Raw genomic sequence first — 14,738 nt, 5'->3', positions numbered from 1 at the left:
CATTCACTTAGCTGCGTAGCAACGCTGTTACAATCCCAAATAGCAAAATTTGGCAGTAGACGAATATAACGTACAAATGACAATATGATATTTTTTTTGTGCCCGAGATCACCTACTGATGTACCGAGATATTTATTAGCTTATGACATATTCGTCATAGTGTTAATTTATGAAATTGAAACAAACAATTTCTGGGATTCAAGTCCAAGTTCTTTAATAGGCCTTGAGCAATTTTGCTCATCAGCTAAACAATCAAATAACATGATATGTCATGGAGTACAAACAGTGCAAAGAGAATGCCATATCTGAGATGCATAACATAAAATCCTGCTGACATAAGTGTCAAAAAGATTTAACATTGTTTTTACATTTAGACTTAAAACTTTACATTTAGAGTATAAAGCAAAAAGAGCTTTTCTGCCTTGACCATATCAATAACTTTGGACAATAACTTAATTATTATTATATGTAAAATGCATAACTAGATAACAGAACTCATCAACAATTTAAATAGGGGTACCATCAAACATTTAGGTTTCATTTTCTGAAATTCTGTAACAATTACGGAAAACAACAATTTTAGTGTTATCAGTGTTAACAGTCAATTTCCAATCTGATGAATATTTATCATATTCTGGAGTCCTTTCTGATAACAACACTAAATCATCAGCGTATAATAGTAAGAATAGAGTAAGTTCACCAAAAGTATAGTAATCAGTATTATTATTAATAAAAAATGACTCACAAGGAGATACATTTTCTCCTTGTAATTCTCCCCTCCGCATTAAAGACATTTTGGTCTCTGTGGATAACATATAGTTAGATAGATAGATATTATTTGGGGAAAAGTCAGAATAATTTCCTTTAACTGTAACTCAGGATTTTATACAGCTGTAAGGGATTTAACAACTCTTCAAAATTTTCCACTAATTCCAGTCTTTATAAGTTTAGACCAGAGACTTGTTCTATCAACATAGTCGAATGCTTTCTTGAAATCAACAAAACAGCAATGCAACTTGTTCTTAGATGATAGTGCTTTAGTTATTATTGCATTGAGGGGAAAATAGCATCAACTGTACTTAATACTGGTCGGAAACCAAACTGTGCATCACTCAAGATGTCATTATTTTCACAAATGTTTAACAAACGATTAATCAAAATAGACGTAAATAGTTTACATACACAACTAACCAAGCTAATCCCTCTGAAGTCATTTGGGTCAGTTGAAATACGTTTTTTATGTACTGGAAAAATAATGGCCGATGACTAACATTCTGGAATATATCAAAAATGTAATTAAACATTTTAACTAGAAGAGGAACCAAGATGTGTTTACATTCAAAAAAAGACAATCATTTAAAATACCATCCAGGCCATGATATTAGCTTCTTTTAACTTACGAATTGTTGTAAGAATTTCCTCCTCCGTTATGCTAGCTTCAAGCTCTTCAAAGGCAATGTTATCTGAACTAGTACTATTTGTATCGTCATCTTGTGATTGATCAGAATGATCAGAAACAGTATTATTGTTTACTGGGTTCGCCTAATCCTTAAAATGTTCATATAACTGATTTAATTCAATTAACGGCACTTTGTTATTACGTTTAGTAAAAAGTTTATAAAATGACTTTGGGCTGTGTCTTTGTACAAATTTCAGCGTATCACCCTCTTCACTCAAATACTGTCTTTGATATTTAGATTCAACAGCCTTGTACCTTATCTTGTTGATAATCAAATTACTATGATTAATCAAGCTTTTGTCACGATTAAAATTTCTCAGAGCTGACAAGTAAGTTGTACGTAAGTTTATGAGATGATCATTAAACCAAGGTTTATGTTCAACAAATAATAAAGTATGACTTGCAAAATTTGTCATACGAGTTGACTGACTAGTAGCATTACTTTTAAAAACACGGAAAAATTCAAAAATTCCAAAAGATTCAAAATGAAGACCACACAGTATTGCATATGTCTCAATGAAACATGATGTGACTTGGTCACGATCCTTAGTTGTCCCGTTACACCTTGTTGACGCACTTTGCTGAATTTTAATTTTATTGTTCGTTACATGTTTCGTTATGATGGTATATTCTTTACATCCTGCTATACATCTCAATTAAAACATGTAAGATGTACTTGCAGTGGTAACTCATAGATAATCATAATCATGACTTCAACTGATTAAAGTATTTTAAAGTCTAACATACGATGCATAAACACCTGCTCATGTCACGCAAACCATTAAACACGTCTTTCATGCTATTTGTTGACTTAACACAAAACGATAAATAAGGTGTACATACAAAGTATTTCAAGGTGAGGTAAACCAAAACAGATTTTACTGAACATTTCAGTCTAAACTGATTAGGATAACAACGCTTAATTGAGTCGCAAAGAGGAACATATCAAAGAGGTAAGATAAAAGCAAAGCTGTGCATTTATAATGTTCAAACTGGAAATGAGTGTTAACTAGAATAGATCTTTCACGTAGCTATTGATCGATTAATTACATTGATTACCAGAATAGACCTTTCACGTAGCTATTGATCGATTAATTACATTGATTACATGAATAGTTCTTTCACGTAGCTATTGATCGATTAATTACATTGATTACCAGAATAGATCTTTCACGTAGCTATTGATTGTATAATTACATTGATTACCAGAATAGATCTTTCACGTAGCTATTGATCGATAAATTACATTGATTACCAGAATAGACCTTTCACGTAGCTTTTGATCGATTAATTACCTGAATAGACCTTTCACGGAGCTATTGATCGATTATTTACCTGAATAGATCTTTCACGTAGCTATTGATCGATTAATTACATTGATTACCAGAATAGATCTTTCACGTAGCTATTGGTCGATTAATTACATTGATTACCAGAATAGACCTTTCACGTAGCTTTTGATCGATTAATTACATTGATTACCAGAATAGATCTTTCACGTAGCTATTGATCGATTAATTACATTGATTACCAGAATATACCTTTCACGTAGCTATTGATCGATTAATTACCAGAATAGATCTTTCACGTAGCTATTGATCGATTAAGTACATTGATTACCTGAATAGATCTTTCACGTAGGTATTGATCGATTAATTACATTGATTACCAGAATAGACCTTTCATGTTGCTATTGATTTTTAATTACATTGATTACAAAGATAAATTAGCATCTTAATTTACAGATTACGATTGAAATATCAGTATTATTTATATTTGTGACACATTGTGTCTTTTCCCTAGACTTTTCCCTAAGAATGATAGAAGTCGTGTTAAGGTCATCCTCGATATCCAGGGGTTACGCTCATTTTCGCTTTCTACACCCCTGGAATATGTCATAGAATATTGAAGGCACGAAGATAGCTGTTTTATTGGTCTCAGGAAAAATACTGACCAATACCTAGGTTGACACCTGTCCTTTGAAGATTACAAAGGAGCGACATCCGACTTCAAAGCCTGTCAATTTTCATTTGATGTATATCAAAGGAACAAGGTGGCGCACACTGAAAGTTCAATTTTGCAGGGGTACAGCGAAGGTGAACGTAACCTCTGGATATCGAGGATATGTTTATGTAGGATGGTATCATTTTCATAGTGTCTATTACTTTCTAATGAAACATTTTGAAATCAATCAAATAATGTAGGCAATGAGGTAAAGAACATGAAGCACATTTACTTCATCTAACGCGGTAGTTGACATGTTTGTTTATTTTGAATAAATGGACTGTGTCTTACAATTGTAAACCATCATTTTGTTTTATTATTTTCCAACATTTGTTCACACCCTCGATGTGCAATCTGCCATGAAACAGGTACAAATGATACATATTTAAATTGGAGGTTCTGCAACTTTTCCTGTTTTTATTATTCTTCAACTTATTGGCATAAAGATATAACAAAACGTGTAGCACCAATGATAAGATTTCATGAATCAAAACAGGAATGTGTTGTGAATCAAACGTGTTGACATAATTAACCAATCAAATCCTGCCGAACTCCGACCGGTTTTCGAGTGCAGTTTTGAATGAACGGATGAACTCTTTGACCGATTCATTGCCGAGAGGTAGCAGGAGAAGAGATGCGCACGTGACTGCACGTGGAAGTTTGTCTGACGTTTTTTGAGCATTAAATGCTATCATGATGACACACTCTCCTGGAGGTAGTGAACGCATTCCTGTGATAAACTCATACAGGTTAACAGCCTGCTCGTCTGTAACAAGAATCAAATGTAAATATGAATGAATAGACAACATTTGATATAGCGGCCTATTAAGCTATAATAGGCCACTCTGTAACGTTTACAGTACACAGATATACAATTTATACAATAACGTTTAACTATATAATACATTAATCAATACAAATTTGAGAAATTTGCTCTTGCTGTTTTATCTGTTCTATAGTTCTAAGCCACCTTGCTAATATATCCATATGTGTGTATACCTGCATGTTGCCTAGATATCAATTGTGTTTTGTTTGTAGTGTGACCTTGCTTCCAACGGTATGTACAAATGTACCACGTAAAACAAACGTAATCCTTAGTTTTCATGAAAGCTACACATCATTGTGTTTCACAAATACAACAGGATTATATTATAACCGTAGTTATATTTCAACTCATTGTGTTCTGAGCAACTCATGCTTTTACATAACCCAGGGTCTAGTCTAGAGCACTAGTTTGGATTTTAATGAATTTATTCTAGTCGAGAGTACTACCTTTGTTAGAGTAGAGAAATATTCTAGCACGAGGTCTGGTCAGTCAATAACTTGTAAAACGGAATGACGCCTATTCTAATAAGTATTCTTGTTACTGTGTCTGACGTGTGGCTATGTGTGCTATACAAGTGTGACACCACGTTTATTTTTTAATCATTGTTCTGATTTGTTTAAATCCATATTTAGATTTATTGCTACGACGTGCCCCCTCCCCACATTTAGATTATAATGTCTCAAACTTAATAACAAGCCTATTGAGTTATGTTCGTAGTCAAATGAAAAGAGTTAGAGAAATAAATCACTCACCAGTCATGCTTGTCAAACATAAGGCAGCCCATTCTTTGACTTCATTCTGCTTCTCAGATGTGGTTTGTAAGTCCATCAGCGGATCAAGTAATTGGTTTTGCATAAATACACTGTCCACATAAAAGCCTTCGGTATGAACAAAAAATCGTTCCAGATCACTTCCATACTGTTTGACCTTGTCCAGAAATCCCAGACTTTGTAAACCCTCAGTTAGCTGTGCGAGGGCCTTCGTGCAACTTTGTAGTGTTATAAAGTTTTTTAAGTGGTACATTGTTTCTGTTTTTGTCTATGAGAAAGAAAAAACAAAAGAATAAGTCATAAAATGTGTGAAAAAAATGTAAGATTATAAGGCGATGTATAAAGGTAGAATTGTTACAATTTTGTTCAATGGTAGGATTGTTACAAAAAGAGCAAGATAATGGATTTTATGCTAAAAATGTAAGACTAAACCAAAATATATATTACTTAGTAAGTACAATATAGTAAAACAGTTTGTTTCGCAAATTGATACCTTATATTTGACAACGCTGAACGGATTTAAGGTTGCATTCGCTGTGATTATATAAATTTTCCGTTGTTTATGATAAAGTTATTGTTTTTCCTGTTTTATTTGTTTGTGAAATCATGTCATTCGTTATTTTACATATCATGTGTTCAACTTTTGATTTCACATTATATTGCTCCATGCGGTCACCCCTTTGCTTTTCAAGCAGATGAAAATAACATTTATGACAGTATTTCCATTTTAAACATTCAAAGTATTCGCTTTAATGGAAAAGCAATCAAAGGTTTACAAATTAAAGTGAAACCTGAAGTAATAGGTACGTTTAGCAGTTCACAGTTCCTTTCTGTAAAGCGCTTTAATACCGTATTTTGACCAATGGTAATTAGGAAATAAAAAACATTTCCTTTGTACCTATAACGGTAATATGCTGATCATCATTTGACATCTCAACACGGCGATACCTAAGGTGTCAATAATAAGTCATAACTGCTGTGGCAAGAGAAATAAGCATGGAGTCTGTTTCCGAAAAAAGAATGGAATTACATAAATGTCTGATTTATCTGGTCTATAGTGTGATGATTTTGAGATAATTCTTCATTTATTGTCATGGGAACTAATAACTATTTACTATTAGTCTATCTGTTACATTGCAGACAATACCGTTTCACATTCCGTGACCTGCATCTCTTTCAACAGGAGCTTGATCTCACTGTCTCCCAGGTAATGAAGCAGCTCCTCCTCGGTCCTAGCCTGAGTCTGAAACAAAATAGGATTGAGTTCATCTGCACACAATTACAAGAAATGAAAAGAGGACATGTTCCACCGTTCATCAGGTTTTTCTGTCAACTCATTTTCTGTCCATAAACTTATAAACTCTTCAATTACGAAAGACACTGTGCTCATCCAAAAAATGCTACGTTGATATAATTACAAATAGTTGGCGTAGTAATGTGTACAGCGCATCAAAGTTCAGGGTGTATCTAAGATAAGATATACTCCTTACTACTAGATTTTGTTTTTAAATGTCTTACATTTTTCTCTTAAAAAACATTGTTTCCTTATTTGTTGGTTGACGTCCAATATAAGATTTTTTTTTGTATTATTATTTTGACGTCCTTTTGCAATACAAATATTATTTGCGAACTTCAAACCATTAGAGAGACGGTTATTTGTTTTCAAAAATCACATACTGTATCAAAACTCGACCTGTGCATTTGGTATTTATCAATTGTGTTGTCAGGTTTTTTATATATTGAAATATATATATATTTATATAATACACAATTGTATCGATAAATTTTGACATCAAAATGCCCGAGTTACCCAGAACCGCTTTTAAGTGATTGTGTGATCGAGTTGGTCTTTATCAAATGCTACCGTGACAATTAGTATGATGCAGACATGTTGAGTATTTTTTTCAGTTATTATAATCTTCAATCGTTGGATCCGAACCTGGAAGGCAAAACCCTTGGATTTCGAGAATGTGATAGAACACGGGTTATTACACCATGCGTATAGAAATAAGTGTGTTATAGTTCATCTGTATTACCCTATAGCTATCATAATATGTATATATAAATGAATCACATTCGGCAAATGACATACACGAGGTTGTCCGAGTTTAGAAAAGGGCCTCGAAAAGTGTTGCTAATAGTTGCCCTATTACATGTACTTCATGACGATAACATCTATATATTTAAACTTAACTTACCTGAGCCTTGGTGAGTTTTTGAAGTAATTTTGCCATGTTTTCATGTTCGGGAACACCTTCTTTATATAATATTTTCTTGTAACAGCTTCTCGCTAGGTACGGAAAGCCTGCCCCTTGCTGCACGAGGGAGAGGACAATCGCCCTCCCGAGACAGAAAAACCAGCGGCCAGTCAATGCAGCTGGATTGTCAACCGGAAACAGTTCCTGACCTCGACCACTAAACATGCATCTTTCCGGAGTCAAACATTCTTGATAAAATAGGGTAAATAACTGATTTCTTGGTCCACCTCCATCCGTAGCTGGCTCTGTCCATCCATCGTTTGTAAATTTAACCTCAAACCGGGACTTTTCGGCCTCAGGCCTTAGGAGAATTTCAACTAAATCTTTGAATACATTTTCTCGTCTTACAGTTACTTGGCATTTTGTCAGATACGATGAGAGCTCAGCTAATATTTCCCCGTAGCTTGATGGCCGTTGTGCACACGCCATTTTAGAAAGAACACTTGTAACGCCAAAATCTCATGATAAAACTACCCTGTTCGTTCTCCGATCACGTTCCGACCAAGCCGTCGTATACATTTTCAACATAATATAAAAATTGGCAAATATCCAAGTTATGTTACTTCCTGGTTGCTCTTTAATAACGGGAAACCATGTTCGGTCAATCGTGAGATCCTGAGCATAGTAGGCGCCTTTTAGATTTCCAGCGTCAAATTAAATCTATACTTTGTACTTACAAGTGCAGGGGTCTTAATGTTCGTGCAGCATATAAGTGTTGTCATGTCACGTTTTAGTAGGTGCAATAAATTCTTCTTTTTATCTATATCATACTTTTCAAACTATAAAAGGTTGGTATAAATATAATTATAAGCATTCATATATTGTGAACGTATATATAGTAACACAGAAGTAGTGTTATCCCTCGCCGTTTGTTGGTTACCCATTAGCAGTTAAAAGCTCGGAATGCTATGATGTCGCATTCTTCTGTTGAACAGTTTCCCCTACTGAGGAGGTCAGTTACGGCATGTCTGTATAACCTTTGCTGTCTATCTTGGCCCCTACTGAGGAGGTCGATTACAACCTTTACTGTCTATCTAGGCCCCTACTACACAGTGTGTGTATAAACTTTAATGTCTATCTTGGCCCCTACTGAGGAGGCCGGTTACGGCCTGTACACACACAGAGTCTCTATAACCTTTACTGTCTATCTGTGCCCCAACTGAGGAGGTCGGTTAAGGCCTGTACCCACACAGTGTCTCTATACCCTTTACTGTCTATCTAGGCCCCTACTGAGGAGGTCGATTACGGCCTGTACACACACAGTGTGTGTATAAACTTTACTGTCTATCTTGGCCCCTACTGAGGAGGTCAGTTACGGCCTGTCTGTATAACCTTTGCTGTCTATCTTGGCCCCTACTGAGGAGGTCGATTACGGCCTGTACACACACAGTGTCTCTTTAACCTTTACTGTCTATCTAGGCCCCTACTGAGGAGGTCGATTACAACCTTTACTGTCTATCTAGGCCCCAACTGAGGAGGTCGGTTAAGGCCTGGTCACACACAGTGTCTCTATAACCTTTACTGTCTATCTAGGCCCCTACTGAGGAGGCCGATTACGCCCTGTACACACACAGTGTCTCTTTAACCTTTACTGTATATATGGGCCCCTACTGAGGAGGTCGGTAACGGCCTGTACACACACAGTGTCTTTATAGCCTTTACTGTCTATCTAGGCCCCTGCTAAATAGGTCGGTTACGGCCTGTACACGCACAGTGTCTCTATAACCTTTACTCTATATATAGGCCCCTACTGAGGAGGTCGGTTACGGCCTGTCTCTATAACCTTTACGGTTTATCTTGGCCCCTACAGAGGTCACACACACAGTGTCTCTATAACCTTTATTGTCTATCTAGGCCCCTACTGAGGAGGTCGGTTACGGCCTGTACACACACACCTTGTCTGTATAACCTTTACTGTCTATCTAGGCCCCTACTGAGGAGGTCGGTTACGGCCTGTACACACACAGTGTCTGTATAAACTTTACTGTCTATCTAGGCCCCTACTGAGGAGGTCGGTTGCGGCCTGTACACACACAGTGTCTCTATAACCTTTGCTGTCTATCTAGGCCCCTACTGAGGAGGGCGGTTACGGCCTGTACACACACACCTTGTCTGTATAACCTTTACTGTCTATCTAGGCCCTACTGAGGAGGTCGGTTACGGCCTGTACACACACAGAGTCTCTATAACCTTTACTGTATATATGGGCCCCTACTGAGAAGGTCGGTTACGGCCTGTACACACACAGTGTGTGTATAAACTTTACTGTCTATCTAGGCCCCTACTGAGGAGGTCGGTTACGGCCTGTACACACACAGTGTCTGTATAACCTTTACTGTCTATCTAGGCCCCAACTGAGGAGGTCGGTTTTGGCTTGTACACACACAGTTTTCTCTGAAAATTGCTGTCTATCTAGGCCCCTTCTGAGGAGGTCGGTTACGGCCTGTACAAACACAGCGTCTCTATAACCTTTACTGTCTATCTAGGCCCCAACTGAGGAGGTCGGTTTTGGCTTGTACACACACAGTTCTCTATAAAATTTACTGTCTATCTAGGCCCCTACTGAGGAGGTCGGTTACGGCCTGTACACACACAGAGTCTCTATAACCTTTACTGTCTATCTAGGCCCCTACTGAGGAGGTCGGTTACAGCCTGTACACACACAGTGTCTCTATAACCTTTACTGTCCATCTGGGCCGCTACTGAGGAGGTCGGTTACGGCCTGTACACACACAGAGTCTCTATAACCTTTACTGTCTATCTAGGCCCCTACTGAGGAGGTCGGTTACGGCATGTACACACACAGAGTCTGTATAACCTTTACTGTCTATCTGGGCCCCAACTGAGGAGGTCGGTTAAGGCCTGTACACACACAGTGTCTCTATAACCTTTACTGTCTATCTGGGCTCCTACTGAGGAGGTCGGTTACGGCCAACACATACAGTGTCTGTATAACCTTTACTGTCTATCTAGGCCCCTACTGAGGAGGTCGATTACGGCCTGTACACACACAGTGTCTCTATAACCTTTACTGTCTATCTGGGCCCCTACTGAGGAGGTCGGTTACGGCCTGTACACACACAGTGTCTCTATAACCTTTGCTGTCTATCTAGGCCCTTACTGAGGAGGTCGGTTACGGCCTGTACACACACAGTGTCTCTATAACCTTTACTGTCTATCTGGGCCCCTACTGAGGAGGTCGGTTACGGCCTGTACACACACAGTGTCTCTATAACCTTTGCTGTCTATCTAGGCCCCTACTGAGGAGGTCGGTTACGGCCTGTACACACACAGTGTCTCTATAACCTTTACTGTCTATCTAGGCCCCTACTGAGGAGGTCGGTTACGGCCTGTACACACACAGTGTCTCTATAACCTTTACTGTCTATCTAGGCCCCTACTGAGGAGGTCGGTTACGGCCTGTACACACACAGTGTCTCTATAACCTTTACTGTCTATCTAGGCCCCTACTGAGGAGGTCGGTTACGGCCTGTACACACACAGTGTCTCTATAACCTTTACTGTCTATCTAGGCCCCTACTGAGGAGGTCGGTTACGGCCTGTACACACACAGTGTCTCTATAACCTTTACTGTCTATCTAGGCCCCTACTGAGGAGGTCGGTTACGGCCTGTACACACACAGTGTCTCTATAACCTTTACTGTCTATCTAGGCCCCTACTGAGGAGGTCGGTTACGGCCTGTACACACACAGTGTCTCTATAACCTTTACTGTCTATCTAGGCCCCTACTGAGGAGGTCGGTTACGGCCTGTACACACACAGTGTCTCTATAACCTTTACTGTCTATCTAGGCCCCTACTGAGGAGGTCGGTTACGGCCTGTACACACACAGTGTCTCTATAACCTTTACTGTCTATCTAGGCCCCTACTGAGGAGGTCGGTTACGGCCTGTACACACACAGTGTCTCTATAACCTTTACTGTCTATCTAGGCCCCTACTGAGGAGGTCGGTTACGGCCTGTACACACACAGTGTCTCTATAACCTTTACTGTCTATCTAGGCCCCTACTGAGGAGGTCGGTTACGGCCTGTACACACACAGTGTCTCTATAACCTTTACTGTCTATCTAGGCCCCTACTGAGGAGGTCGGTTACGGCCTGTACACACACAGTGTCTCTATAACCTTTACTGTCTATCTAGGCCCCTACTGAGGAGGTCGGTTACGGCCTGTACACACACAGTGTCTCTATAACCTTTACTGTCTATCTAGGCCCCTACTGAGGAGGTCGGTTACGGCCTGTACACACACAGTGTCTCTATAACCTTTACTGTCTATCTAGGCCCCTACTGAGGAGGTCGGTTACGGCCTGTACACACACAGTGTCTCTATAACCTTTACTGTCTATCTAGGCCCCTACTGAGGAGGTCGGTTACGGCCTGTACACACACAGTGTCTCTATAACCTTTACTGTCTATCTAGGCCCCTACTGAGGAGGTCGGTTACGGCCTGTACACACACAGTGTCTCTATAACCTTTACTGTCTATCTAGGCCCCTACTGAGGAGGTCGGTTACGGCCTGTACACACACAGTGTCTCTATAACCTTTACTGTCTATCTAGGCCCCTACTGAGGAGGTCGGTTACGGCCTGTACACACACAGTGTCTCTATAACCTTTACTGTCTATCTAGGCCCCTACTGAGGAGGTCGGTTACGGCCTGTACACACACAGTGTCTCTATAACCTTTACTGTCTATCTGGGCCCCTACTGAGGAGGTCGATTACGGCCTGTACACACACAGCGTCTCTATAACCTTTACTGTCTATCTAGGCCCCTACTGAGGAGGTTGGTTACGGCCTGTACACACACAGTGTCTCTATAACCTTTACTGTCTATATTGGCCCCTACTGAGGAGGTCGATTACGGCCTGTACACACCCAGTGTCTCTAAAACCTTTACTGTCTATATATGCCCCTACTGAGGAGGTCGATTACGGCCTTTACACATCCAGTGTCTCTAAAACCTTTACTGTCTATCTAGGCCCCTACTGAGGAGGTCGATTACGGCCGATACACACACGGTGTCTCTATAACCTGCCGTCTATCTAGGCCCTACTGAGAAAGGTCGGTTACGGCCTATACACACACAGTGTCTCTATAACCTTTACTGTCTATATACAGCTCGCGCAATGTATGAATTCTGATGATTATCTTACCCTTAAAGTACTCGTAATTGTCTTGAGATATTTTTTAAAGGTACCCCTTTTAAAACTGTTGTCCTTGTGGTACGTTGTGTAATATGTTTTTGCAAATTTCAAACACATACGGTATAATAGCTGAAAGTGAAAAGCGCTTTTGTTCATACAAATATGTATGGTGTATTGTAATCACGCGGTTATTATATGAGGTATTACATCAATATAAATAATTCGTGTCTTGATATTGATATTGAGGTGCAATCCATATCGAGGTAATGTCGAGTATAATCAGCTCACTTGTACAAGCTTGTAAAACAGGGTATCGGGTTGGGGGGAAAACGCGCAATGGTAGCATTCACTACAACGTTTACATGTAACATATCTTTGTCGCCAAGTGATTTATGTATATTGAACAGTGCACAGGGTTGTAAGAATCTATTCGTTTCGCTTGGGTGATTTTGATTGAATGTTGAATTGATTGTTTTAGAATGTTACTCAACGGTACGAAATATGAGCCGGGACCTACGCATTGTATCAACACTAATTATAATATTATTTTTTAAAACAGTTTTATACACTTTGTGAAACTGTGGTGAATAAAACCGCGAAAGGAAATGTTTATCTACAGTGAAACCCGGGTATATTACAGTAAACAAAACGGGATAAAAGCCGTTTATAATACAAAGCATCCCGAAATCTTTTTTTCTATGAGAATAATTGACAGAGCTGAATTATTTTCAATAAGTGCTGATCATTTTAAGAATAGAAAACTGAAATATTGGGAATATTTTATTCTTTGGACAATGGCTTCAAGATCCGATCATTAACCTAACGTTCATGCATATACTGTGTACATCATGTCTGGAGATTAAATGTTACCGAATACGGTTAACTGTTTACAGGCATGTTGTTGCCTGTTTACCATGTAAGTGTAATTTGTTTATTTCTATTCAGTTATGGCGAAACAGTTAGGACAGACTTCATGACATCATAGTTATGACGTTACATTGTACAGTAAGGACAGACTACATGACATTATAGTTATGACGTTACAGTAAGGACAGACTACATGACATTATGGTTATGACGTTACAGTAAGGACGGACTACATGACATTATAGTTGTGCCGTTACAGTAAGGACAGACTATATGACATTATAGTTATGACGTTACATTAAGGACAGACTACATGACATTATGGTTATGACGTTACAGTAAGGACATACTACATGACATTATAGTTATTACGTTACAGTAAGGACAGACTTCATGACATCATAGGTATGACGTTACATTGTACAGTAAGGACTGACTACATGACATTATAGTTATGACGTTACAGTAAGGACAGACTGCATGACATCATAGTTATGACGTTACAATTAGGACAGACTACATGACATTATAGTTATGACGTTACAGTAAGGACAGACTACATGACATTATAGTTGTGACGTTACAGTAAGGACAGACTGCATGACATCATAGTTATGACGTTACAATTAGGACAGACTACATGACATTATATTTGTGACGTTACAGTAAGGACAGACTACATGACATTATAGTTATGACGTTACAGTAAGGACAGACTACATGACGTCATGTGTTTACAAAATGGCGTCTTCGGTGGAAAGTTTTTGACCTCCGATAAACGTAATACGGGTCTCTATGACCATAACCTACATTAAAACAACAGTCACTACTTCATTAAAAAACTGTTTTAAAAACCTGATTGAGTTTCTGAATAAATTTCAGTCTCACCGACCTCTGTGGTAACACAACACAGTCGAAGCACTTATACATTATCTTTCTGAAGTATCAGGATTTACTGGACATATTTGTAATAACATTCATCTTATTAGCTTGGAACTTTGTATAACATTATACTCCAAAGATTAAACGTGTAGCAACGCTCCAAGTTTAATAGTTGGATAACTTATAAAGAGACAATACAGTCTGGAAACGCTGCAGCACGTAAATTCGTACGTTGGTTTTGTTAAATAATAGAACTTCTATACATTTCCTTGATTTATATAAGGTTCTTTACCAGACAGGTTTCAATCAACCTTAAAGACAATTTACACTCTTTAATTTTATCTGAGTTTACGTCGTTCAGTGTTTATAGTAATATTGCTGGAGAACTCGCAGTTTCCTTGATAATGATAACAATCCTTATTCATTTCACAACAATTATGAATCAAGTTAAATAACTTATATTAATCACTTTTGTTGGTCCGGATATTAGCACGCGAGGTGGG

At 38.5% G+C, this 14,738-nt stretch overlaps 1 protein-coding gene across 2 annotated transcripts; it reads right to left on the bottom strand.

Moving 5' to 3' along the window:
- Positions 1-198: 198 nt before the first annotated feature.
- Positions 199-7,969, bottom strand: LOC110459712 (E3 ubiquitin-protein ligase NEDD4-like). 2 transcript variants are annotated; one of them, XR_002463921.1, is made up of 5 exons: positions 7,258-7,969; positions 6,207-6,302; positions 5,042-5,327; positions 2,903-4,229; positions 199-2,804 (listed from the first exon to the last, which is right to left on the bottom strand). XR_002463921.1 is itself a non-coding variant. In XM_021512092.1 (4 exons), the coding sequence occupies exons 1-4, from the start codon at positions 7,744-7,746 to the stop codon at positions 4,000-4,002; spliced, it is 1,101 nt and encodes a 366-aa protein (XP_021367767.1). In that variant the 5' UTR covers positions 7,747-7,969; the 3' UTR covers positions 199-3,999. The 2 variants fall into 2 exon arrangements, 1 of the variants encoding a protein (XP_021367767.1); XM_021512092.1 differs by having other exon boundaries at positions 199-4,229.
- Between the last annotated feature and the right edge of the window lie 6,769 nt (positions 7,970-14,738).

The sequence above is a fragment of the Mizuhopecten yessoensis genome, unplaced genomic scaffold (genome assembly GCF_002113885.1).
Source record: "Mizuhopecten yessoensis strain PY_sf001 unplaced genomic scaffold, ASM211388v2 scaffold10191, whole genome shotgun sequence".
Taxonomy (NCBI): Eukaryota; Metazoa; Mollusca; class Bivalvia; order Pectinida; family Pectinidae; genus Mizuhopecten; species Mizuhopecten yessoensis.
The sequence above is the reverse complement of the archived record's forward strand: the minus strand, read 5'-3'. Positions and strand labels throughout refer to the sequence as shown.

Excerpts from the sequence above, each read along its gene's own strand:
- LOC110459712 (XM_021512092.1), bottom strand. The coding sequence starts at position 7,746 with ATGGCGTGTGCACAACGGCCATCAAGCTACGGGGAAATATTAGCTGAG. Across the intron at positions 6,303-7,257 it reads AAAAACTCACCAAGGCTCAG|ACTCAGGCTAGGACCGAGGA; the intron begins GTAAGTTAAGTT and ends ATTTTGTTTCAG. Across the intron at positions 5,328-6,206 it reads AGGTCACGGAATGTGAAACG|ACAAAAACAGAAACAATGTA; the intron begins GTATTGTCTGCA and ends TCTTTCTCATAG.